This window comes from Vipera ursinii, assembly GCF_947247035.1.
Source record: "Vipera ursinii genome assembly, chromosome: 13".
Lineage (NCBI taxonomy): Eukaryota > Metazoa > Chordata > Lepidosauria > Squamata > Viperidae > Vipera > Vipera ursinii.
In genome coordinates, this window is record NC_139526.1 from 13,125,852 (window position 1) to 13,152,560 (window position 26,709).

Sequence of the window (26,709 nt, forward strand, 5' to 3'; positions counted from 1 at the left end):
CCAGGATCATCTTCCACCTGCAAGGAGATCTCCGTCATTGTTTTGGTATCTCTTACATGAATTGTGTCAGCCTGCTGAAAACAATGGGAGCACTTGGGAAATCATCCATGTTCTAGTCTTTCAACTCAAGATATAAATTAGTCTTGCTTTCTTTGTCCTCCAGAGGAGCTTGAAGGAAAGCAATCTCTGGACTCCAGAACAAAGGGCCAGGAGAAAATGTTATGTCCCCTAAAACTAAACCAAACTGGATTAAATACTGACCCAGTTTAACCCCTCCCAGAATGCCTGAAGAGAGATAAGGTCCAGGCTATCTTCTTGTGGCCTGACCATTAGTGATCCCTCTACCAAACCACCTGGTTTTCACCTAACTTGCTCTGCTGGTCAAAATTGAACAGAATTACATATGAAACCGAAAGGGCCTCGGCCCTATAGCAGTGGGAGAATGCCAATATTCCCCTTGTTGCGATGGTGATGCTGATGTGCAAGCTATTAAACACATTGGGCAAGCTTGCCCACCAATGTGCGTTCTCTGGATCCCCAGAAGGTCTGCATGAAGCAACCCCAGAGGCGATAGCTGAATGGGACATCCAGTCCTCAGGACACTGCCGTGACCCCATAGAGGTTTTGCAAATGATCACGCGGATTGTATGCACGTTTACTTCTCCTGTGTCATGTTCTCATCGTACGCTAGATAAATAAATAAATAACCTCCGGTAAAAGCAGGCTTATGACTTCAGAGAAATGGACCAAATTGTCTTGCTTGCCTCCTTCCAGTAAAGATCCTTTCTCTACCCCAGGAAATGGTTTCAGATTTACTTATTTATTTAATAAAGGTAAAGGTAAAGGTTCCCCCGCACATGCGTGCTAGTCATTTCTGACTCTAGGGGCCGGTGCTCATCTCCGTTTTGAAGCCGAAGAGCCAGCGCTTGTCCGAGGACGTCTCCGTGGTCATGTGGCTGGCATGAGTAGACGCCAAAGGCGCACGGAACGCTGTTACCTTCCCACCGTAGTGGTCCCTATTTTTCTACTTGCATTTTTACGTGCTTTCGAACTGCTAGGTTGGCAGAAGCTGGGACAAGTAACAGGCGCTCACTCTGCTACGCGGCACTCAGGATTCGACCCGCCAAACTGCCGACCTTCTGATCGACAGGCTCAGCGTCCTAACCCACTGAGCCACCACGTCCCTATTTATTTATTTATTTGCAAATAACTCGAGCCGGTGACCATATCCAGCATGCCTAGACGTAGACTTAAGATTTAAAATGCGACTTGAGATTTTGGTTTAGATTTAGAGAAAAAAAATAATACTTTTTTTTCCGAGATCGGTTTTATGCTTTTGAAAAAGATAGGCATTTCCAGCACTTATATTTTTTTTTGAAAAAAAAATAAATCTAAATTTGTATAGGGCCTCTTATTAAATATCTTTTTTTTACCACCGCTGTTTGATATCAAGAACAAAGCATACGTTGTTTAAACTCGGTCGTTGTGTCTTGGAAACCGCAGTTTACGTTGTGACTGTCCGGAAGTGCTGAAGTGTTCATGCATGTCCTGAATTTTTTTCAATTATGAGCTTATTCTTTTGGCTCAGTCATGTACTGAAAAAAAACACGAAGGTTTTCGCCAAAGGAGGAAAGTTATATATTCTGATGCTGTAATTTGCTGAAGAAGGAGAAAGGGTTAGCAGAAAAAGAATATTATCCAAGGACAAAACGGATGTGTGGCAAGGAACATCTTTCTCTCTCTCTCTCCAAGCGCTCAAAATTATGTTCCTAATTCCCGTATTTTGTTACACGGTGAGGGTTGAGTATGAATAATGAATCTGCAGCTCACCGTCAAAAGTATGGAGGGAATATTTTAAGTGTTTAATTATTCAAATGAAGGAATTAACGTGCCATCCTCCCCTTCACAGTTCTGCAAGTGATCTCAGGCTGCATGGAAAAGCTAATAAGGGAACACGGGAGGGAAAGATAACAAAGATGCAAGCCATGAGAAGCCAGATCGAATAAAACACGAGAATCCTAATTACTTCGGAATAAAGACATTTGGACTTCTGGAGAGTCCACCTTCCATCCCTGGAGATCCCAAAGTTGTATGCGCAGATTGAATGACTGGTTGACGAGATTCCGTGCTTAGTTTGGAAAGAGATCCATCTTCGCAGGAAAAAAACAAGAATTGGGAGATGGTCAGGAGCAACCTGGCAGCAAATACAGAATACCAGAATTGGAAGGGGTCTTAGGAGGTCTTCAACCCTCTGCTGCTCAAGCAGTAGATCCTATATTGACTGCCCAGTCTCTCTTTTTTTAAAAAAAAGCAACTCCAGTAATGGAGGATCCACATCTGTAGACAGATGGATTATCTAAACTAGCAATCGTAAGAAGAATATTCATGTCTAGACATCTGGTAGATAATATTGAATGAATATTGACTATTGAATGAATATTATTGCAAATGTGTAAACACCCAGGCTCCTTTGAAATTCCAGATAATGTCAGGTTGCCTCAATGTGTGAAGACCAGCCATAAGTTACTTTTTTGCAGTGCTGTCGCAACTTTGAATGCTCACTAAATGAATGGTCATCAAGTCGATGACTTCGTGTACCAGAGCTGCCAGCGAACTACAATTCCAATTAAAGTAGTGATGTTTCTCTTTTCTTCTCTTTGATCTTTTTTTTAAATATCCCATTTATATCCCGCCCTTCTCCGAAGACTCAGGGCGGCTTACAATTTTTAAAGCACAAATCAATGTGCTTAGCAATAGCCTTCATTCTATGTATATGCCTGCTTATTAGGGCTTTCGCCGCCGCCCCCAAGCGGCATTATTACAAAGTCAGCTTAATTGCCCCCAACAATCTGGGTCCTCATTTTACCTACCTCGGAAGGATGGAAGGCTGAGTCAACCTTGAGCCTGGTGGGACTCGAACCTGCACTAATTGCAGACAGCTGGTGTTACTTAAGGAGGCATTAGCCCACTGCTCCACCAAGGCTATTGGCAGTGATGTTCTGTGACTTGGGCATGGAGAGTTCCAGCGGTTCAGTGATCTAGAACAAAATGGACAGGAAGCCGAGATCTTTCTCCTTTCTGATGCTTTTGCGAGAGCCGGTGGTCATCCTGAGTGACTTCTGAGCCTCGCCTAGCCTGACGCGTGTCCGTCAGAGATCTCAGTGACAAGCTGGTTGCTCAGAGACCTTATAAGGGAGAGAAATCAAATGTTTGCCTCACCAAAGGGAAATCCAATTAAAGCGAAAATTGGATTGCAAGTGCTTGTTTAATTTAGAAATGCATTTCGAGATGAAATATTGGCAGAGGGAGAAGCCAGCAAATTGTCCAGCAGGATAAATTACGCAAGGTGAGAATACAGACAGTTTAACGGCTTTCTTGGAGAAGGATTCTCCTTCTCCCAAGAGGACGGAGAACTTTGCCAGGGTTCTACAAGGACTTTGTTGGAATAGTCGCACGGGAAAAGGGGAGGCTGGACATGTCGTAAGACAGCTAGGCCCAAACCCTCCTCAAAAGTCTTGGCCAGAAGACAGGGGCATTCCATTTACCTGTGGAGTCTAACAGGAGAAAGGTAGTCCTCAACTTACAACAATTTATTTAGTGAATGTTCAAAATGGCAACTTATGACCATTGTTCACAGTTACGACCGTTGCAGCCTCCCCAAGATCACGTGATCAAAATTCAGACGCTTGGCGACCGACTCCTATTTACGACGGTCGCAGTGTCCTGGGGGGAATCACCTGATTCTCTCTGGCGACCTTCCGACAAGCAAAGTCCACGAAGACACCAGATTCACTTCATCACCGTGTCCCTAACTTAAAAAAATGGCACTGATTCGCTTAGCCACGGTGGCTGTTCGTAAAAAGGGGGCTTCCCTTAGCAACAGAAATGTTGGGCTCAATTGTGGTCGTAAGTCGAGGACTATCTGTAAAAGGTGAAGCGTTGCCAGCGATGAGATAGGTGCCAGGCTCCAGGAAACCGAGGAAGACACGTTGAGATCCTTCTAAGCAATTTTTTTTATTGTTCCTCACTGTCAGACACGAAGATCGGGACTGGGGTTTCAGCACAGAAGGCTCACGCAAGCCGATATGCAAGAACTTAGTCAACTAACGGTCGGCACTACATTGGCACTAGATAAGAGCCAATGGGATTCAAGGGTGGCTGGTGTAGGAGGTGACCAGGCTGAGCCCAAGAGAAGGTTCATCAGTCTCTTTGCCTCCATAAGAGATCTAAGTCCAGCCAGTGGTGGGATTCCAATAGGTGAACAACCGGTTCTCTGTGTGGATGCCGCTTATGGAAGTCCATTCTGGGACTTAGCTACTGGTTCTGCCGAACTGGTGCGAACCGGCTGAATCCCACCACTGACTCCAGCCCATCTTGATTCCATTGACTCTTATCTATTGCCAGTTTGCTTTGACCATTAGTAATTCAGATTCTTGTAAGGAGTGCTAGCGTGACTCCTGATTTCTTGTGCCCAGCACCTGGACTTGCATTTCTTGTGGTAGCGCATGGTCTCTAAACTGATGATGCGTTTAACTCCACCCTCCAGCTCTGCCTGCTCTTCTTTTACACTTACCCACAGATAGAAATCTTGGTCAGACTAAAGCAGACGACTTGCACTGTAAAACATATCCTCTGGGAACTATTACGGAGGATCCAGCTTCACCCTCTTTCTCTCACGCCAATTATCTAAACCAAGCTGTCTCTGGCTACTCTGGAATTCAGCCCCTCCTTCCTGGGAATCCAGAGAACATTCCATCGTAATAAGCTGATTGATGACTGTTTTTCTGCTACTCTGCTATTCGAGACCAGAAGTGACTTCATTCCTATTTGTCTTCGTGATTAATGGTAAGTTCTGAAGCCAATTCGGAGTGAAGGAATTTCTTCTTACTTCCTGTCGGAGTCTGATGGTTAAAATTAGGATACTGTCACAATTTCTGCCATTGACATGATAACAAAATAGTACCAATAAAAAAATAGAATATTTATAGCTGAGGGGAACCTTGGCGTTCTCCGAGGTTGGTTGTTTTCTTGCAGACATTTCATCACCCAATCATATAACATCATCAGTGCTAGGACAAATTCATTTGGGTAATGAAACATCTGGAAGAAAAAATGGAGCTCAGTGAGCACTAAGGACCCCTCATTAGCAAAATAATTGATGGCATAAGCAGGGGTAGGCAACCTTGGCTCTTTTATGACTCATGGACTTCAACTCCCAGAATTCCTGAGCCAGCCATGCTGAGGGGAAAGAGAGAGGTTTCCAAGTGAGCCATCCTGGCTCAGGAATTCTGGGAGTTGAAGTCCACAAGTCATAAAAGAGCCAAGGTTGCCTACCCCTGGATTAGACAATCATTTGTCAGAACAATCATTGTCAGACAATCATTGTCTTTGACAATCATTTGTCAGACAATCATTTGTCTTTGAACTTAGCCCTTTTATGACTCGTGGACTTCAACTCCCAGAATTCCTGAGCCAGCCATGCTGAGGGAAAAGGGAGAGGTTTCCAAGCTGAGCCATGCTGGCTCAGGAATTCTGGGAGTTGAAGTCCACGAGTCATAAAAGAGGCAAGGTTGCCTAGCCCTGGCATAAGGTTTGGAAGCAGTTTTATGAACATATTCTTCGCCTTCAACCCCCAGCTAGAATGTACCTCAGGTTCATCAAAATGCTTCATCATAAGCTCACATATCATGTTGGCTTAGCGCAAAGGTCCAGTTCACAGTAGCTCCGCGATAAAATACAAGCTTTGCATACAAAAAGCCTCCAATTCAATCCTTGCTACTTCTTCAGATGTGGGCGCCAAAAAGAGTCAGTTCTAGCACTGCGTTTTGACAGGTAGAATAAAAATTCAGTGACAGTCCCTAAATCAATAAGTATGCTGAAGCACAGTCTACCCAAAGACAGGATAGCTTCGTTTATAGTGTGGCACAACTCACCCGGAGATCCTCCTACGCACAATAGCTGCCACACATCAAGGCGAAGACACCGTTGTACATAATGCAGTTTAGAATGTGACGGGTGGGGAAAAAATAATAACCCACCGAACATAAGAGAAAGCCTGTTAAATGCAATCCCGTGGAATGATAAGCCTGCCGTGCATTGTTCCAGGTCTTCCAACAGCAAGGGTACTCGACTCTATAAACAAAATAAGTCTCAAAATGTCAAGGCTCCTAAGATACAATGCTCTCCTCGGGTTGCATGCCTGATTGCAAACCCCAGAGGCTGTTTTTTTTTTGTTGTTTTTAATCACTACTCACTAGCCTCGGTATGGTCGACCGTCCGGAGATGGTTACTAGGAGACACATTTTATTTTATTCAATTGATACTCTAGCTTTATTAGGTTATAAGTAGCTTAAGGGGGCAAACATACATAATGCTCCTTCTCCCTCCTTTTTTTTTTCTTCCCAGCAATCACTCTGCGAGGTGGGTTGGGCAGAGAGAGGGAGAGAACGATCCAAAGTCACCCAGCCAGCTTCCATAGCTAAGGTAGGACTAGAACTCACCGTCTCCTGGTGATTGCCCCAAGGTCACCCAGTTGGCTTTCATGCCTAAAATGTGATTAGAACTCAGCATCTCCTGGGGACTGGCCAAAGCGTCCCAGCCAGCTTTCACGCCTAAGGCAGGGCTAGAATTTGGAGTCCCATGATGATTAGTCCAAAGCCACTCAGCTAGCGTTTTGCGCCTAAGGAAGGACTAAAACTCACCATCTCCTGGTGACTGAGCCAAAGCCACCCAAACAGCTTTCATACCTAAAGTAGGACTAGGACTCTGAGGCTTCTCCTGGTTTCTAGGGCAGCACTTTTAACAACTACACTCAACTGTATCGCCATTTTTATCGTCGGGTGCAAACAGAACTAAGGCATTTTTCAGCTCAGAAACTGGGTGACTTTAAGCCCAGATAGTTTCTTCTCCTTTCCTCTTTTTAAGGGCAGACAACACAGAGAGAGAGAGAGAGAGAGAGAGAGAGAGAGAGAGAGAGAGAGAGAGAGAGAGAGAGAGAGAGAGAGAGAGAGAGAGAGAGAGAGAGAGAGAGAGAGAGAGCGCTTTGCTGGGGATTGATGGATTGGTTGGTTGGTTGGTTGGTTGATTGATGGTCAACAGCAATCACTCATGGTCTTGTGCACTGGCTCAGATGTTGCCAGAATGCCAGGCAAGACACGATGCGCTGCAGAGATGGCGCAGGGAATGTTCGTTTTGTAATCTGGCGGCAGACCCAGACGAGACAAAGACACAGCCTGGAGTTGGGAGATAGTACACAAGATACTCAGAGGCAAGAGGAAGAAAATCAGCTTCTCTCTCTCTCTCTCTCTCTCTCTCTCTCTCTCTCTCTCTCTCTCTCTCCCTGCTTTCAGCTGAACAGATCACGCTGCTTCTGTCTGCAGGCTGTTAACGTCCATATGCCTGCCAGAATTTGACAACAATGAAAATGTCCCCTGAATGCTATAAACCCATCTGGAGAAGTGGGACTCGGTTAATTTGTTAGTTTTGATTGCCTTGCAGTGACAATTAAGTTTCTCTTTTTCTCTTCCTCTTTTTTTCCCCCTAAAAAAAAAAAGGTCCTGCCCCTGGAATCAAAGTGAGCAGAGAATATTTCCCAGGAGAAAAAGCTTGTCTTGTATTCTCAGCATCAAAATGGAAAGAAATCCTTGCTGCTCTCTGAGTTTGGCTGTTTTCTTGTAAGACACTCCATTATCCAAGTAGGTAACATCATCAGTGCTAGAAAGGAGTGGGGTTTTGGAGGAGGAGGAGGAGGAGGAGGAGGAGGAGGAGGAGGAGGAGGAGGAGGAGGAGGAGGGCGGCTGTGGGGTCCTTGGTGCTCTCTGAACTTGGGTTGTTTTCTTGCAGATGTTTCAATTATTACAGTTTCACCAGTTTGCATATAGAGAGGCTGAAATCCTAAGTTTTCAGTATCTTGACTTATCAGGAAGAGAATATTCCCTTTGGGGGATATTTCTCCCTGTTTAGATCACTATCCAAACCTGGTTATTTTCTTTTGGGGAATGGTTTAAACCAGGAATGGATAACCAAGACGCTCCAAAGGATTAGGGTGCTTGGGAATATAACTAGTCTGTATGGAAATCCCAGGCTACGTAGATCTGAATCTTTATAGAAAGAAAAATGGATTTATACCCATAAAGGAGAATATTTGTAGCTCGAGGCTGAAGCGTGGAGCCCTTGGTGCTCTCTGAGCTTGGTTGTTTTCTTGCAGATGTTTCATGACCCCAACTGGGTAACATCCTCAGTGCTAGAAAGGAGTGGGGTTTGCAGAGTGGAGAAGGAGAAGGGGAGGAAGAGGAGGAGGAGGAGTGTGGGGTCCTTGGTGTTCTCTGAGCTTGGTTGTTTTCCTGCAGACATTTCATTTCTCAAACTAGGTAACATCACCAGTGCTAGGAAGGAACGTGGGGTTTGTGGACAGGAGAAGGAGGAGGCCTATGGGGTAGTTGGTGCTTTCCAAGCTTGGTTTTTTTCTTCCTTGCAGACATTTTATGACCCAGTAAGGCAACATCATCAGGGCTATCATAGTAGGGAGTGGACATTGCCTTCGATTTATATTCTAGTGGCTTGCTTTTTTGGTGGGAGTGGTCTTGGGGGTCCTTTGGTTGGGCTGTTTACTATTAGTTTGACTGGCACTCCTCGACTGGGGTATTGCTCCGGTCTTTGACTGCAATAAACACTGACTTGTCTTGACGGGATTGGGATATTGTTCATTGGAGTATTAGTAAACCATACCCCAATCAAGGAGTGCCAAACAAGCTAACAGTGAACAGCCCAACCAAAAAACCCACCAAGACTGCTCCCACCACAACTGACAGATCAAGCCACTAGATATAAATTGAGGGCAAAGCCCACTCCCTTCTAGCACTGGTGATGTTCCCTAGTTGGGTAATGAAACGTCTGGAATAAAACAACCAAGCTCAGAGAGCACCAAGGACCCTACAATTGGTGTTGTTGTTGTTGTTGTTGTTGTTGTTGTCGTCCTCCTCCTCCTCCTCCTCCTCCTCCTCCTCCTCCTCCTCCTATTGTCCACAAACCCCACTCTTTCCTAGCACTGATGATGTTACCTAGCTGGGCAATGAAACGTCTGCAAGAAAACAACCAAGCTCAGAACACCAAGGGCTCCACAGTTCAGCCTCGAGCTACAAATATTCTCCTTTATGGGTATAAATCCATTTTTCTTTCTATAAAGATTCAGATCTACTTAGCCTGGGATTTCCATACAGACTAGTTATATTCCCAAGCACCCTAATCCTTTGGAGCGTCTTGGTTATCCATTCCTGGTTTAAACCATTCCCCAAAAGAAAATAACCAGGTTTGGATAGTGAGCTAAACAGGGAGAAATATCCCCCAAAGGGGATATTCTCTTCCTGATAAGTCAAGATACTGAAAACGTAGGATTTCAGCCTCTCTATATGCAAACTGGCGAAACTGTAATAATTGATTGGTTTGATTACCTCATCTCTTTCCTCTGCTCATGAATACAGCGAGGCAAAGAGTGCATTGAGGTTTTTTGAGCAAACGGAGGCTGCCCACGCTCTGTGATTCAGATAAAAATCAATTAGCGTGGATTAGCTGTGGAAACAATCCATGCCGGTCTTGTGTTACACGCTGGCAACCACAACAAATAGAGAAGGTCTGGCAAACAAAAAGCAGCCCAGTCTTTGGGACACAAAGCCAACATCGGCGGCACCTTGGAAATACCCTGAACAGTCCTTCCGCATTTCATGTGTGCCCGTAGGTATGTGCACGGTGTGTTTGCAGACACTGCAAAAGAAGGAGCAAACTGGCTCATCCCTCTCCTCACAGTGACTCATTCACACTTATATCATCGTACGGCACTAGGGTGTTCCATTCTCCAAAAGAAAGTTTGGTCTCTGCTAAGACTGCAGATTGAACGGGTGCCAGGGTGCTGTCGCACAGATGCCAGCTTCAAGTAAGGAGGCCTGGCTTTAATCACTACACCAAAAGCAGCAGACGGCCATCATCTTTGCAAGGCGAAGGAATCGGCTGGTCAGAAAGGATGTAAGGTAGCAGTCCTTGACTTACAACCACAACTGTACCACTGTTAAGCACAGCGGTTGTTAAGGGTCCAGTCCAAGCTGGGAATAAACAACATGGCGACTGCTTTAGAAAGAAGGCTGCAGTTTATTGAAGAGGAGAGCCAGACAGAAAGATGGCTTTCGAAGAAAAAAGAGAGAGAGAGAGAGCACATGTAGGGAGTGGGTTTTTATACCCTCTGGAGCCTTTTGTTTGGAGTTGTTTCCTGTTCCTATTTGAGACTTTGTATTTCCTGTGTCATGTACTTTGACCTGAGTCTGAGGGTGCCCCTTTGGCATCTGTGAGTTAATCCTATTATGTCCTTTTCTTAGAGTTTGGGTGGGGTATGTAGATTTTAGGGGTCTTTGTCTTCCTAATCTCTCCAGCTTCTAGCTGGAGGGTTCCAACCTTACTGAATGGATTATTACATCCGCATTTCTAAAAGCTGGTTTCTGCTGAGTTGTCTGGCTGGGGTGTGTGTGTGTGTGTGTGTGTGTGTGTGTAGATGTTTCTGCCATTTTAAAACTCTTCTCTATTATTCCTTTGGGGAAATATATTCTGCCTTTTTAATATTCCCCAAAATGTTTCTTTCTCTGGATTGTTCCCACAGTAACAACAACATCATCATCAGCAGCAGCAATAGAGTTGGAAAGGAAATTGGAGGTCTTCTAGTCCAACCCCCTGCTCAGACAGGAAACCCTATACCCAGGGCTTTTTTTCTCATAGAACGCTCAGAACGGAGTTCCGGCACCTTTTTTGGATGGAACCTTATAGGGTAGGCAAGGCGGGTTGTACGAGATGTGTGTTCCGGCACATTTTTCTTTTACAAAAAAAGCACTGCCTATACTATTTGTTAAAGCTGTGAATTATACGGCCATTAGGCAACTCTAGCTTGCCCTATTGACTTTGCTTGCTGAAGCTGGCTGGGAAGGTTGCACCCGGCGATCACGTGACCCTAGTATGTTGCAACTGTCATGTATACCTGCCAGTTTCCAAGTGCCTGAATTTTGCTCATGTGACTATGAGGATGCTGTGACGGTCAAACGTGTGAGAATCCGTCGTAAGTCAGTGTTTCCGATGCCACTGTGACTTCAAACAGTTGCTAAACTCACGAAGGAAGGCAAATTAGTTGCTGAAGCAATCATGACAAGCCAAGGAGTATCTGTGAAAATGACCGTACATGAACTTTTGATTTCCAATGCCCCCAATTTTAGTTTCAGATAAAACCTTGCAGGATTTGCAAAGAACACTAAACAGATCTATAGGGAACGGGGGGGGGGGGGAAATGAGAATAAGATTTTAAAACTTGCAGGATTGAAAGGAAAGCAGTGGCCATGGCTTTCTTAACCTTAAGTGTTACTACTGTGCTGGCTTTCTATCATGGATAATAAAATGAATAAAATCCCCTTACAGCAGAATATCAATCACAGATCGAGCCCACTTAGCCAATTGTTTTCATAGGGACTTGCAGTATGAGTCAACCAAAGAAAAAAAAAGAATTTGAAAAGCCAGAGGACATTTGATAAAAAAAAATAAAAATGGAATCTTTTAAAAACAAGACTAAGACAGACAACTTCAACATTAGCATCACCGTCAAATGTCTTTTATTTCAGCAATAACTATAGTAACAAAGATTTAATTGCTTATGCTGATACGTGTGGTACATCAAGATTCAGGAAACAGGCTAAAGAGACAAATGTTTGATGAATGTACGAATATATTGTGGCTGATGTACTCACGTATTGCTGGAGAAATAAAAAATGACCTCAGGAAAGGAGAGATTTTGAGAAAGTTGGCAGAATTTAAAATATGTATAAAATACCAAGGTCACCTATTAGGACGGATAGACAAATTGCCAAGCAAGTCTGACACAGCAATAGAACAAATCAAAAACTGAATGATAAGTGGAGGCAAAATTTCAAAGAGCCAATCATAGCACAACAATGGGAAAAACTATGGAAGAATCAATAATTTTTCCCCCCAGATTATAATTTAAGGGAAAACTGATATAAAATGATTCACAGAAGGTGTATGAATTACTTATAAAGGCAGGGTAAAAGAAACTAAAGCTAAAATCTAAATACGGTAACTCAGTTAATAATGATAACTGATGAAGTTTCTTGGGTGAGAAGTGAAACACTTTCTTCTTCCTCAAATAAAAAACAGTACAGTTGCCTTTTGGGGAAAAAAGGCATCATTGAGACCACTCGGTTAATAATTACCAAACAAGTCAAACCTATAACAATAAACTTTGGAAATTCCATAACAAAGAAAGAACACTTTTTCATATGTGGTGATCATGTTAAAAACAACAAGAAATTCAAGAGTACCAGAAAGAAGTATTTTAATTTTATTTAATTTTTATTTTAATTCCATTTATATCCCGCCCTTCTCCGAAGACTCAGGGCGGCTTACAAGCTTAGCAGTAGCGTTCATTCTATGTATATGCCTGCTTATTAGGGCTTTCACACACACCCCAAGCGGCATTATTACAAAGTCAGCTTAATTGCCCCCAACAATCTGGGTCCTCATTTTGCAAGAAAAAAAATTAAGAACAACACTGGGGGGGAGGGGAAAGATATCAGATTGGGAAGCCAAAATCGAAAGATAATCTGGCAAAATACACTGGCAAAATTGACATTATATATCCATAATAGAAGTTTAAATAAGAATGACTCCCGTATATAGGACACATTACACAGCAGGAGAAATGTAGACATTTGGAATATTGTTTTTAGGAAGAAAGTTGTGAGGCCAATAAAAAATAATTAGATAACAAGATTTAAAGAGGTATTAGTAACAGTCTTTAATGTTTAATATAAAGTATAAATATCTAGGCTGTGTTCAGCGGTTGGCAAACTCAGTGGATGGGAAAAGGGAAACATATTATTAGAAAGTGTTTCCAGAATGTTTTTACTGATGCTGATAGTTGTTGTTTTTTAAATCTTTCTTGACTGTTCCCATCCAGTGTTTTTTGCCTTTGTGCTTTATTATTCTTTGAAAAACAAGTATCTTTTTGTTTTTACATTTTGATGTTGCCCTGTTCCACCTGCAACATTAATCACAATAACAAAACTGGTTCCACAGACGAAAGAACGGATTGTTGATGAACATCCCATGGTTAATGGTGGAAGTGTGTGTTTTTTTCCCCAAAATTGGCAACTTTTAAGATGAGTGGATCCTTGTGCCCAAGACAAGAATGGAGCTCAGAGTCTTCTGCTCCCAGTCCAGCACAACCTCAATAAGAATAAATCCCTCTATAATTTTCCTGGCCACATTTTCAAAGGCAATTTATTATGACATTTCTATACGGTTCATCTTACAAAGTGACCCCGTCCTGCCTTAGGCAGGAAAGCTGGCTGGGTGACTTTGGGCCAGTCACCAGGAGACAGTGAGTTCTAGTCCCACCTTAGGCATGGAAACCAACTGGGTGACTTTGGGCCAATCACCAGGAGAAGGTGAGTTCTAGTCCCGCCTTAGCAGATAAGCTGGCTAAGTGACTCTGAGCCAATCACCAAGAGACTGAAAGTTCGAGTCCTGCCTGAGTGACTTTGGGTCAATGACCAGGAGACTGTGAATTCTAGTCTTGCCTCAGCCATGAAAGCCAACTGGATGACTTTTGGGGCCAATCTCTCTCCCTCTCTCTCTCTTTCTCTCAGTCCAGCCTACCTCACAGGCTTGTTCTGGTGGGGAAAACAGGAGGAAAGGGTATTAGGTGTGTTCGCCGCCTTGACTTACCTATAAAAATAATAAAGCCAGGATAGAATAATAACAATTAAAAATATAAACACATGACTAAAAGCACAATGTAAAATCCAATTAAGAACCTGGTTAAAATTCAACCTTGCCTTCTTTCCAGGGGGGGGAGAGAGAGAGAGAGAGAGAGAAAGAAAGAGAGAGAGAGAGAGAGATGGGCGGGAGGCCCCCAACTCCCCAGCTGACCTCCCTGCTAAGGCAAGCCCAGCGTTCCCACTGGTCCACTTTCAGCCCAGCGCCTTTAACCACTACACCCAACTGCCTCCCCGACGAGTAGGAGGTCACCCCAATCTGCTTCCTGTCTCACTGTCTTTTGCAAAGGGAGCAGCCGCCTCTGAGCACGAGCAGAGCGCTCCTCCCGCCCCAGCCCAACCCATGCAACTCCTCAAAGTAGGAACCAATCTTGTTGTAGGCGTCGCAATCCTGCGCTCGCAACACGAGGGAACGCCAAAGAAATGCAATGCCAGAAATGCATTTTCCCAATGCAAGGAAATGCATTCTCCCAATGCAAGGAAATGCAATGAAATGCAATTCCCCCCAGCGCCGAAAAGTTCAGCTCCCCCACCCTGGGTTCCAGGGGTGGGGGCAACCTGCTCCGCCCCAGCCCCGCCCCTAGCTTCCTAGACCACGCCTCCCCCATTAGCCTTCGCCCCCTCGCCTGCCAAATTCCTGACTTTTTCCTCCGGCTCGTTGTTTTTTTTTATTAAGGTCTGCGTTTGATCCCCGGCAAGGAAGGAGGAATCGGCCTGCTTGCGCTCCTCATGGCTGAGAAAGGGCAGAATGAGTTGCTAAAAGCCCGAAACAGGACCCTGAGCGTCTTCCGCGAAGGTATAATTAGAAATTTATACATTGCATTCCCGAGATTAAATTTTGCAATCGCTTCCGTATATATGCAAAGCGGCGGAACCTTGGCGAGCGGAGCGCGGCTGGCCCGGAGGCTTATCAGCGTCGTACTGCTGGACACTGGGGGACCGAAATAGGCTTGCACCGAAGTCAAAGGAAAGCAAGCGGGGAGTGGGAAGCGTGATTTTTCCCGTGCATTTGACGCAGTGGGAGGGAAGAGTTCTGGGGGCCAAATGTTGCAGCGTAGCAACTCAGTCAGGTTTCCCTGGCTTGGTTGGGGATAATGGACATTGTAGTTCAGCCAGTCCAGCTAGTTCGAAGGGGTGGAAGGATCAACTCTTGGAAAAGGAGAAGGCATGAGTTTTTAAGAATCCTTCCTGACTCTTCAGACTTGCTAGATCAGGGGTCTTCAAACTTGACCCTTTCATGATTTTGTGGACTTCAACTCCCAGAATTCCTCTGCCAGTTTGCCTGGCTGAGGAATTCTGGGAGTTGAAGTTCACAAGTCATAAAAGGGCCAAGTTTGAAGACCCCTGTGCTAGATGATGATGCTGACTCCTGCCTTGTCTCTTCTTCTCCACACCTTCCCTCTGCCCAGAAATTAGTGCGGGTAGTCCTCGACTTACGACCAACAATTGAGCCCAAACTTTTTGTTGCTAAGCGAGACATTGGTTAAGTGGGTTTTTGCCCCATTTTACAATCTTTCTTGCCATAGTTGTTAAGTGAATCACTGCAGTTGTTAAGTTAGTAACATGGTCATTAAATGAATCTGGCTTCCCCAGTGTCAGAAGGTTGCAAAAGCAGACCCCATGACCTGAAACCGTCATTAATATGAACCAGTTGCCAAGCGTCCAAATTTTGATCATGTGACCACGGGAATGCTGCAATGGTCATAAGTGTGAGAAATGGTCAGAAGGCACTCTTCATTTTGAACGGTCACTATAAACAAATGGCTGTAAGTCGAGGTACTTACAAGTAGTACCCTTGCTTGCACAGGAAAGGATTAGGCCCACCTTGTTCCTTCCCGGATGGAAGAAGAAGCAAAAGAGGGGAAAGCAAAGATTGTGGGCACCTGCCCAGCCTAATCTCTGTGGAGGGAACGGATGGAAGCATAAAATAACCCAGGTTCTCATGCCATACAAAACTTTACCAAGGTTAACACTCAACCAGTTTAGCAACTGCAAAGGTGTCCACTCACCTGCCATGGTTGATTGGTTTGCCAACTATTTCATGGAGAATTGCAGAGCTTCACCTTGTTGAATATTTTCCTGGAAGATAGTTGGTGTGAAAAGTAGAAGAGTCTGGTGATAACTTTTTTGAAACTTAATATATTTACTATCCCTAAATCCTATTGCTATAGAACCCAAATATTTTTTTCAACATTTTATATATATATATATATATATATATATATATATATATATATATATATATATATATATATATATATATATATATATATACCACAGTTGTTACTGCAGTTGAGACAGCTAAGAAATGTATTGATTAAATACATATTTTTTAAAGAAATGTTAAGGTGTTATGTAATGCAAGAGTGTGATTTTGGATTTTAGGAAAATGTGTAGTTAAAACTATTTAGGCACTTTTCATTCTCAACGCTGTAGCGTAGTTACCTCAATCTTTTGGCTAGTGAGTAACAAACCCACCAGTTACAGAAATAAATAGAAATCAATGTGATTGCATCTGGTTGTCTTCTTACTGTGTAATTTTCTGACAATTTAATCTGACTGAATTCAGATAATGTATGGACAAAATTGCTGCAGTGCCTGTCAAGAACAGCAACTATAAAAAGATACTTCCCTGTATATTAAATTGCTACACACCTTAATATTTTATTTACTCATTTCACAGAAGAAGCTCTCAAAATTCTACTTCCATATTTAGTAACTAGTGTCTGTGTGTTTTACAGCATGTTGTGCTCAGATTAGTTTATATCACAGTAAAAAATAATGAAACATAGTGATGTATGTTTACACTTCTGAAGAACAATGATCAAAAAGTACAGAAATTTTAAAGTTGAAATTGAGTATTATTATTATACTCATGCTCTTAGCAATAATGAGGCTTTCACACTTTCCCATATACTTTAGTTTGTAATGTAAAAATACAGTAATGCTAAACTCATTTTTGTTTGTTATTCTTTGAAATTACCACTTGTAGCAGTGGCAAAACTTGTAAATAAATGTTGCACACAAGGAAATCAGCACCGTGCGTTTGAGAATGTTAAGGACGTTGCCAGTTTTAATATTTAGACCTTTTGGGTGAATTGGCTTTAAAATGATATAATTAATTGTAACACAACTAGGGGTTTCCAAAAAAACATATGTTTAGCTCACTTGTTTCCAGAAATCTTGATGTTAAATCACAATGAATCTGTTGATCTTTGGAACTAATACACTGGATTATTTCCCTGTGAGGACTGTTCTGCCTATACTTGGGAACCGTGTGTGTGTTACCTTGTAGTGGATAATAGTTTTTCAGTTCAAGGAGTCTTGCTGTGAGGTTAAAAAAAGAATTAAGTAAATTCATCTGGGCTGATATTCAGCTCCTACTGTCTTAATTCCATCAATGCTGTACAGTTATCTTCACTAGAAGTCATCGCTGGCCCACCTGTGTCACTTTGCTTACTTTTAATCTTTTTGAAATTGTCTAAACTGATGATCGCTACTGTACAGGTAGTCCTTGATGTACGCCTACAATTGAGCCCAAAATTTATGTTGCTAGGTGAGATATTTGTTAAGTGAGTTTTGCCCCTGTAATGTATTGGGATATTTTGGGATAATTGCTAAGCACATTGATTTGTGCTTTAGATTGTAAGCCGCCCTGAGTCTTCGGAGAAGGGCGGGATATAAATGGGATTAAATATATATATATATTTACTCGAACTACATGTCTGTTTGAATGCTGCTTAAGGTTGCTCAATGGTGTGTCTGTGTAATGGTCACTGACTAAGCCAGACTTACTGTCTCCAAGAAGATCATTGGATGATTTGGGGCAGGATGATTTGGGGCAGGAACCTATTGGCCGCCGCCTAGTGGCCAACCGTATAAGTAGCTGCACAGCAGCCTCTGTTTCAGTTCTGTTCCTGTTTGCCTCAATAAAGCAATGTTTGCAACCTGCCGTCTCACTTATTGCCTGCAAAGAACCGGCTACACAACAGCCCCATTTGACGACCTTTCACGCCACAATTATTATGTGGATTACTGCAGTTGTCAAGTTAGTGGTGGAGCAGTGGGCTAATGCCTCCTTAAGTAACACCAGCTGCCTGCAATTAGTGCAGGTTCGCATCCCACCAGGCTCAAGGTTGACTCAGCCTTCCATCCTTCCGAGGTAGGTAAAATGAGGACCCAGATTGTTGGGGGCAATTAAGCTGACTTTGTAATAATGCCGCTTGGGGGGGGAAAAGCCCTAATAAGCAGGCATATACATAGAATGAAGGCTATTGCTAAGCACATTGATTTGTGCTTAAATTGTAAGCCGCCCTGAGTCTTCCGAGAAGGGCGGGATATAAATGGGCTTAAAATAAAATTTTAAAAAAATAGATAGTTAAGTGAAACTGGCTTCTCCATTGATTTTGCTTCTCAGAAGGACGCAAAAGGGGATCACTTGATGCCCCAGGACACTGCAACTGTCATAAATATGAATCACTTGCCAAGGACTCTTGATCACGTGACCACGGCAATGTTGTAAATCAAGGACTGCCTGTATCTGTGCTAAAATTATCCAGGTTTTTAAGAAAAGCCTCCGTGGTTGTTTTTTTATGATGATGATGATGATTTGAAATTTATTTTATTTATACAGCGCTTTTTAATGCTACCGTACGGCAGATAGGATTCTTGGCAACGTGCACGTAAAATGATCAAATGCCACTGACTAGGCTGGCTGGAGAATTCTGGCAATTGAAGTGCACACATCTTAAAACTTGCCAAAGTTAAAAAAAATACTGAGTTAATCTCATTATCAGGAGACAGGCGTGCAAAGTAATTTTGCTTTAGCACCTCTGGTGCTTAGTATTGCGAAAATGCTAGAATTCCTTAGTTCCTTCCTCGTCCTTTTTTTCAATGTGGTTTTTCCCCCCCACCTTTTCTTGAAATCTTCAAAATGTTCGAAATTAAAAAAAACCCTCCTATTTTTTAAACTCATGCATATTCAAATAAATACATTCCTTTCTCTTTACCAAATATTATTTACATAAATTGCATCAATGAAAAAAGTGACTTATGGCTGGTTTTTACACTTATGACCCTTGCCGCATCCCCATGGTCACATGATCAAAATTTGAGCACTAGTCGTAAGTTGAAGGCTATCTGTACTTCAGTCCTGAGAAAGCAGAATAGAATAGAGCTGGAAGGGACCTTGGAGGTCTTCTAGTCCAGCCCCCTGCTCAAGGAAGGAGAACCTACACCATCTCAGACAAGTGACTTGTCTAGCCTCTTCTTAAAAATCTCCAGTGATGGAGCGCCTACAATTTCTGGAGGCAAGCTGTTCCACTGGTTGACTGTCCTCACTCTCAGGAAGTTTCTCCTTAATTCTACTCTTTGATCAGTTTCCAACCATGCTTTGGAGCAGGGGTCTTCAAACTTGGCCCTTTTATGACTTGTGGACTTCAACTCCCAGAATTCCTCAGCGAGTTGAAGTCCACAAGTCATAAAAGGGCCAAGTTTGAAGACCCCTGCGTTGGAGAATAGCTTGTCTCCCTCTTCTTTGTGGCAGTCCCTCAAATACTGGAAGACTGCTATCATGTCTTCCCTATTTCTTCTTTTCTTTAGACTAAAGTCCTGCAGCCATTCTTCGTGTGTTTTAGTCTCCAGCTCTTGGATCATCTCTGTTGCCCTTCTCTGAAATATTTCCAAACTCTCAACCTCTTTTTTGTGATATGGTGACCAAAATTGGCTGCGGTATTCCTGGTGTGGTCTTACTAGGGTTTTATAAAGCGGTAGTAATACTTCGCATGATCTTGATTCTATGCCTCTGTTTATACAGCCCTGTATAAGTGGAAGGCCTAAGGAAAAAAAAATTAAAATTACCCCACTTTGATTAGGTTTGGTATAAGATGGGTCAGAAAGAGAGAGAGAGAGACTTTCCAGATTCTGTTATTTTACCCTACAACAAGAGAAGAGAAACGTTCTTAAAATCCCTGCCATGTCTTGTTTCTTGATCTGGCTTCCCATGAAAGTCTGACTAACTGAATTTACTAAATTAGCAAATCAAGAAACAGCATGAGGCATTGTCAGTCCGCAGCTCTTTCCAAAGTTTGTTTATCGCATTTTAATGAGATGATGCTTTTGGACAACATTTGCTAACTAGTGCTGAGAATATAAAGGGATATGGCTGTAAAACAATGCTGGGTGTCAGTTTTGTGAACATGCCTGGTAAACAAGCACCCTGTCAAATTCTATGATCATGTCAAGCTGAGTCCTTAAGCAATAGTTTACTAATAAGCTACAAGCAGTGGATTCCTACTGTAAGCTAAATCACAATTAAACAGGTTCTTGGGCATTTAAGTGCAGCGGGTAAATCCAGTACATGGATCCTTCCAGCCTCCTTGTCCAAATAAGCACAAGAATGAAACCTGGGTTTGCTACTAACCGGGTTCTGTCATGGCCTTTGTGTTTTGGAAGGGCTGTAAGTGTGTCTAAGGAGAGCCAGTTTGGTCTAGTTGTTAAAGGCACCCAGCTGGCTTTCATGACTAAGGCAGGACTAGAACTCACTGTCTCCTGGTGACTGGCCCAAAGTCACCCAGCTGGCTTTCAAGTGTACGGCAGAACTAGAACACACCATCGCCTAGAAATTAGCCCAAAGTCACCTGGCCGGCTTTCATGCCTAAGGCAGGTCTAGAACTCACCGTCTCCTGGTGACTGGCCCAAAGTCACCCAGCTGGCTTTCAAGTGTACGGCAGAACTAGAACACACCATCGCCTAGAAATTAGCCCAAAGTTACCTGGCCAGCTTTCATGCAGAAGGCAGGACTAGAACTTACCATCTCCTGGTGACTGGCCCAAAGTCACCCAGCTGGCTTTCGAGTGTAAGGCAGAACTAGAACACACCATCACCTAGAAATTAGCCCAAAGTCACCTGGCCGGCTTTCATGCAGAAGGCAGGAGTAGAACTCACCGTCTCCTGGTGCAAAGTCACTCTGCCAGCTTTCATGCCTAAGGCGCAACTAAAACTCACCGTCTCCTGGTTACTAGCCTGGTGCCTGAACCACTTGACTAGACCAAACTGTGCTGACTAGGGAATTCTGGGACTTGAAGTCCACACATCTTAAAGCTGCCAGGATTGAGAAGAAACACTGCTCTGATTAATCAGATGTCTCCCCCCCCTCCCTGTTTTATTTCATTTCCAGAAGCAGAACGGGAATGGAAGACCCCTTTCTATTTTATTCAAGGAGCGGACCCTCAGTTTGGACTGATGAAGGCCTACAGCATCGGCGACTGCAGCAGCGACGGGGACGAATGGGAAGCCGAATTGCAACTCACCCGGCAAGCTGTGGAAGCCATTAACCGCTTGAACCCCACCCCCAAATTCTTTGTCCTCTGCGGAGATTTAATACACGGCATGCCCGGTAAGGCAGTTCAAACTCTCGATCAGGAAGGATCGTGGTTTGACCCCTTATTTCCCCAAGCTGCCTTGCAAGCAGCGTGTTGTGATGGGAACTTTGTCATTGTGTTTCTTTGTTTGCTTGCTTGTTTAAGAAGAGGCATCTTCTGTATTCTTCAACTTACAACCATTTGTGTAGTGGCAGTTCGCAGTTACAACGGTCCCGGGAAAAGTAACTTATGACCGGCATTCCCACTTAACTGTTCTGTACCAGCCTGCTACCGGCCCTGCAGAAAAGGCAACCCCTTTACAAACGGCAAGAGGCTGGAATTACGTCTGCCAAATTTATTACTACAAAAAACAAACAAGACACGAACCAAGATACAGGAGCTTTAGAAACACTATCTGAGCGGTTGCTTTCAGCAAACCAGCCCTCCCCACACATTCCCTTTATAAAGAGTTCAGGGCGTGGCTTCTCTCTGCCTCCTTCCGAGAAGCCCCACAGCCTTACTCTGTTTACTCCTACTTGACTGCCTCCTGCGTGGGGCGTCCTTGAACAGGGCCAGCTGTGGGTCATCTTCATCCACACTGTCAGGCTCACACAGCTGGGTCTCCATGGTGACCAAGTGGGAGGGGCCTGCCTGAGGGCTATCATCAGCAAGATCTTCAACCCCCTCAGCAAGGTCTTCAACACCCCCCTCCTCCTCTGAGTCGTCCGACCCAACTGCCGAACCCACAGGCTGACCCTGAATCAAAACATTAACGACTGTTGCCGTGTCCACCTGGTCACACGATCAAACTTCAGTCGCTGGGCAATTGGCAGATACTTAGGAGAGTTGCACTGACCGGGACTCAAGTGGTCACCACTTGCAACCTTCCCAGTTGGTTTCGGTCAAGCAAAGTCAACGGGGGGAGCTGGATTTGCTTGAGCCACGTGTTTCACTTAATGACTGCAGTGATTTGCTTAATAACCGTGCCGGGGGGGCAGGGGGGAAGAAAGGTTGTGGAAGTAGGTGTGACTCGTTTAACTGCCTTGCTTATCAACAAAATTTCTAGTCCCAAATGTGGTTGTAATTCGAGGAATGCACAGTGTGCTTCAAGGGTTAGATGGCCTATATGTTTGTCTCTGAATATGGATCTTTTTAACATTCGTATTTTACTGTGTTTTTAATCTAGGTGAAATGTTAATATGTATTGCAAGTCCACGTACGATATGCCAATGAACAATAGCCCTTAGACTTATATACCGCTTCGCAGTGCTTTACAGCCCATTCTAAGTCAGCCTCTTGCCCCCAACAAGCTAGGTCCCCATTTTACCCACCTTGGAAGGATGGAAGGCTGAAGCAGTGGCAATAGCACTCAGACTTATATGCCACTTTGCAGTGCTTCACAGCCCACTCTAAGCAGTTTACAGAGTCAGCCTATTTCCCCCAACAATCTGGCTCCTCATTTTATCAACCTTTGAAAAGATGGAAGGCTGAGTCAACCTTGTGCCGGTCAAGGATCGAACTCCTGGCAGTGGGCAGAGTTTGCCGGCAATGCTGCATTCTAACCACTGTGCCATTACAGCTCAAATAAATAAATAAATAAATAAATAAATAAATAAATAAGTGTACAAAGAACCCAGACACACACATATGAACATACATACATACATACAGGCATGTATACATATATATGTATCTATGTGTTGGGTGGAGTACCCAGTCTACCAAATATAAAAGGAGTCTGTTCTGCATTTCGCTCCAGTCTAGGAGCATCTTTTGCAGGCAAATGTCACTACTGTGAACACTGTAAATGTAAGATATATATCCTCCCTGGCCTCTACTGACAGGAGTGAGGGGGAGCCTATGGCCTAAAGGTTAATACAGCTGCCTAACATGCAAGCTGCCCAGGTGCGAATCCCAGAGGGATAAGACTAGCTCAGGGGTAGGCAACCTTGGCTCTTTTATGACTCGTGGACTTCAACTCCCAGAATTCCTGAGCCAGTCATGCTGAGGGGAAAGGGAGAGGTTTCCAAGCTGAGCTACGCTGGCTCAGGAATTCTGGGAGTTGAAGTCCACAAGTCATAAAAGAGCCAAGGTTGCCTACCCCTGGACTAGCTGAGCTTGAAATAGCTATACTAGTCTCCCTCTAACTCTTTGTCAGTCATAAAATTTTGAATATGTATGTATGTATACACACACACACACATGCAAACATACATACATAGATTTACAAATATTTACCTACTTTTCACATAATTTTAGCCAACCAGTTTTGAGTGGGCCAAGAAGGCTTGCCGGTGGCAACTTGCCAACCCCTTTTGCCATGAAACGTCTCTGCCCAAGTCGGCTTTTGTTAAGGCTGGATTAGCAGACAGACTGTGAGCCGCGCGTTGCTCTCCTCAACACATCCGCGTGGAGTAATCTTGTTAGTATAATCAAAATCCCCACGCTCAGCCATTTCTCCATTATTGCAGTCGAGGCCTGAACGTTTCCAAATGTAATCATGGCAAGCTGGCCCCAAAGGGTGCCAGCATAAAAACCAAGCTTTTGAATTTGCCCAGCCCATTTGTTTCGTTTCGGTCTGTGGCACACGGCGTTTCTCTGACAGGCAAATATTTTGGGTTGCGTTCTGCTGGCTCCAAAGAAAAGGGAGAAAATGAGCCGTTGCTGTTTCTATTGAAACGAAAGAGCAACGGGAAAACGGGAGCCATGGGAGAATTTGGGAAATCCAAATGGCATTTCTGGCACCAGCTGGTAGGAATACAGACTTAACAGAGTTGGAAGGGACCTTGGAGGTCTTCTAGTCCAGTCCCCTACTCAAGCAGGAGGCCATTCTAAGCAAGTGGCTGCCCAGTCTCTTCTTAAAAGCCCCCAGTGATGGAGCACCCACAACTTCTGGAGGCAAGTTGTTCCACTGATTAATTGTTCTCACCGTCAGGAAGTTTCTCCTTAATACCAGGTTGCTTCCCCACTTGATTAGTTTTCCATCCGTTGTTTCTTGTCCTGCCTTCAGGTGCTTTGGAGAAGAGGCCCACCCTTTCTTCTTTATGGCAACCCCCCCACCACCATTCCTTCTCTTTGTTAGACTAGACCAGGGGTAGGCAACCTTGGCTCTTGTATGACTCGTGGACTTCAACTCCCAGAATTCCTAAGCTAGCTATGCTGAGGGGAAAGGGAGAGGTTTCCAAGCTGAGCCAGGCTGGCTCAGGAATTCTGGGAGTTGAAGTCCATGAGTCACGAGGGGGCCATAGTTCCCCCATGCTGGCTCAGGAATTCTGGGAGTTGAAGTCCACAAGTCATGAAGGGGCCATAGTTCCCCCATGCTGGCTCAGGAATTCTGGGAGTTGAAGTCCATGAGTCATAAAAGAGACAAGGTTGCCTACCCCTGGGCTAGACATACTCAGTTCCTACAACCTTCAAGGAGAAGGCTTACTCAAAAAACCGTGGTGCATTTTTAAAATTTCTTACATTTACATTCCGTTCTTTCCTCCAAGCTGCACACGCTGGCGTAGAATCGCCCCTGGGTTTTCTCCTTGCAAGGTAGGCTGGGGAGGGGGAGGGAGGGAAGGTGGGGGAAGGCTGAGGTTGTCACAAACTCATTCCATCAGCAAGAGAGTAAAATCAGTGGGGGAGCGAGATTCATTGAACATCTGCGGTTACGAATATCCCAACTGCAGGGATTTCCCCCGTGGCAAGAAAGGTGGTAAAATGGAGCGAAATGTACTTAACAGCGGTCTCGCTTGGCAACGGGAAATTTTGGGCTCCACCCATTGGGGGTCAGAAATTGAGGACTAGCTCAGCTGCTCCTCACCAGCCTTGTAAATATAACAAAGTCTTTGCCTTTTAAAGACGCCTGGGAGAACTGCAGCCCAAAAAAAAGCGCAACATCATCAGCTAAAGTGGGCTGCAATCAAGCAAAACACTTGGAGCCGTTTATGAACCCGTTAAAGGGACTAAGTAATCAGCGTCAGTGTCTTCCGTTATGTAAATGGTGATTAAATGGGGAGGGGTGGTGTTGCGCTTGGATTGTTGTTATCATTACTAGTACGGCAGGGATGGGCTCCCCCCCTCCCCCTCCCCCTTTCCTCTTGATTGTATGGATGTGTGTGACGATACCAAGAACAATCGGCGCGTGCTATGGCAGGACCAGATCGGGTGTGTCGTTCTGGCTTTGCGGCCTGGAACACTGCCGCACAGCGTCACTCCTTGGTTATTAAGCGTTGGCCATGCTCTGCAGGCGTTGGGGTGCTCATCAAAAGTCTTAAGAAGCTTCCCTTCCACGAGGGGGACCTCCAGATTGGTAGGTGTTCAATTGCAGTAGTTGACCCTTCTGGGGTCCTCGGTGCCCTCTGAGCTGGGTGGCTTTCTTGCAGAAGTTTCACTGCCCAACTAGGTGACCTCACCAATGTTAGAACGGAGTGGGGTTTGTGAGGAGGAGGAGGAGGAGGAGGAGAATTGTGGGGTCCTTGGTGCCCTCTGAGCTTGGCTGTTTTATTTCATACGTTTCATTACCCAACTAGGGAACATCATCAGTGCTAGAAGGCTTTGCCCTCAATTTATACGTGGTGGCTTGTTCTGTCAGTTTATTATTTATTTATTTATTTATTTTATTTGTATGCCGCCCTTCTCCCGAAGGACTCAGGGCGGTGAACAGGGCAGTGCTTGTTAAAAGACAAAATAATACAAAAATACAAAAATTAAAAGAGAATTAAACAAAATGCCCACAACTCTTACGATTAATTAAAACACATTAAAATAGGTTGAAACACATTAATAAAACCCCACCCCATCCCATCAGGCCAGGCCGGCTTGTTCGAAGAGGTGAGTCTTTAGGTCGCGCCGGAAGGAGCGGAGGTCGGGCGCCATCCGGAGCTCAACCGGAAGACGGTTCCATAAATCCGGCGTGCCCACAGAGAAGGCCCTCCCCCTGGGGGCCACCAGTCGGCATTCTTTGACCGGTGGCACCCTGAGGAGGCCCTCTCTGTGGGAGCGCACTGGGCGGAGGGAAGTTGCGGTGGACAATGACTGTGGGGTCCTTGGTGCTCTCTGAGCTTGGGGGTTTTCTTGCAGATGTTTCATTGCCCAACTAGTGCTAGAACGGAGTGGGGTTTGCGGAGAGGAGGAGGAGAGTTGACCTGCTGGGTCCTTGGTGCTCTCTGAACTCGGTTCTTTTCTTGCAGATGTCTTGTGACCCAACTAGATAACATCATCAGTACTAGAAGAGAATGGTATTTGCAAACAGGAGAGGGACAACTGTGGGGTCCTTGGTGCTCTCTTGAGCTTGGTTGTTTTCTTGCAGGTCTTTCATTGCCCAACTAGGTGACATCATCAGTGTTAGACGGGAGGGGGGGGCTGCTCTCTCTTTATACACCAGTGGCTTGCCGGATCAGTTTCAGTGTGAATGCTCTTGGTGGTTCCTTAATTAGGCTGTGGTTTATAGAGGAAGCCTCACTCCCTTCTAGCCCTGTTGATGCTACCTAATTGTATAATGAAACATCTGCAAGAAAACGATCAAGCTCAGAGAGCACCAA

At 44.4% G+C, this 26,709-nt stretch overlaps 1 protein-coding gene across 1 annotated transcript in view; it reads left to right on the plus strand.

Moving 5' to 3' along the window:
- The first annotated feature begins 14,443 nt into the window (after nt 1–14,443).
- The window catches only part of CPPED1 (calcineurin like phosphoesterase domain containing 1), a 36,619-nt gene continuing 24,353 nt past the window's right edge, over nt 14,444–26,709 (plus strand). The window contains exons 1-2 of the mRNA XM_083372849.1: nt 14,444–14,616; nt 20,998–21,216. Coding sequence (XP_083228975.1) covers nt 14,550–14,616; nt 20,998–21,216 — 286 coding nt within the window. The 5' untranslated portion in view covers nt 14,444–14,549. The remainder of the gene's footprint in view (nt 14,617–20,997; nt 21,217–26,709) is intronic.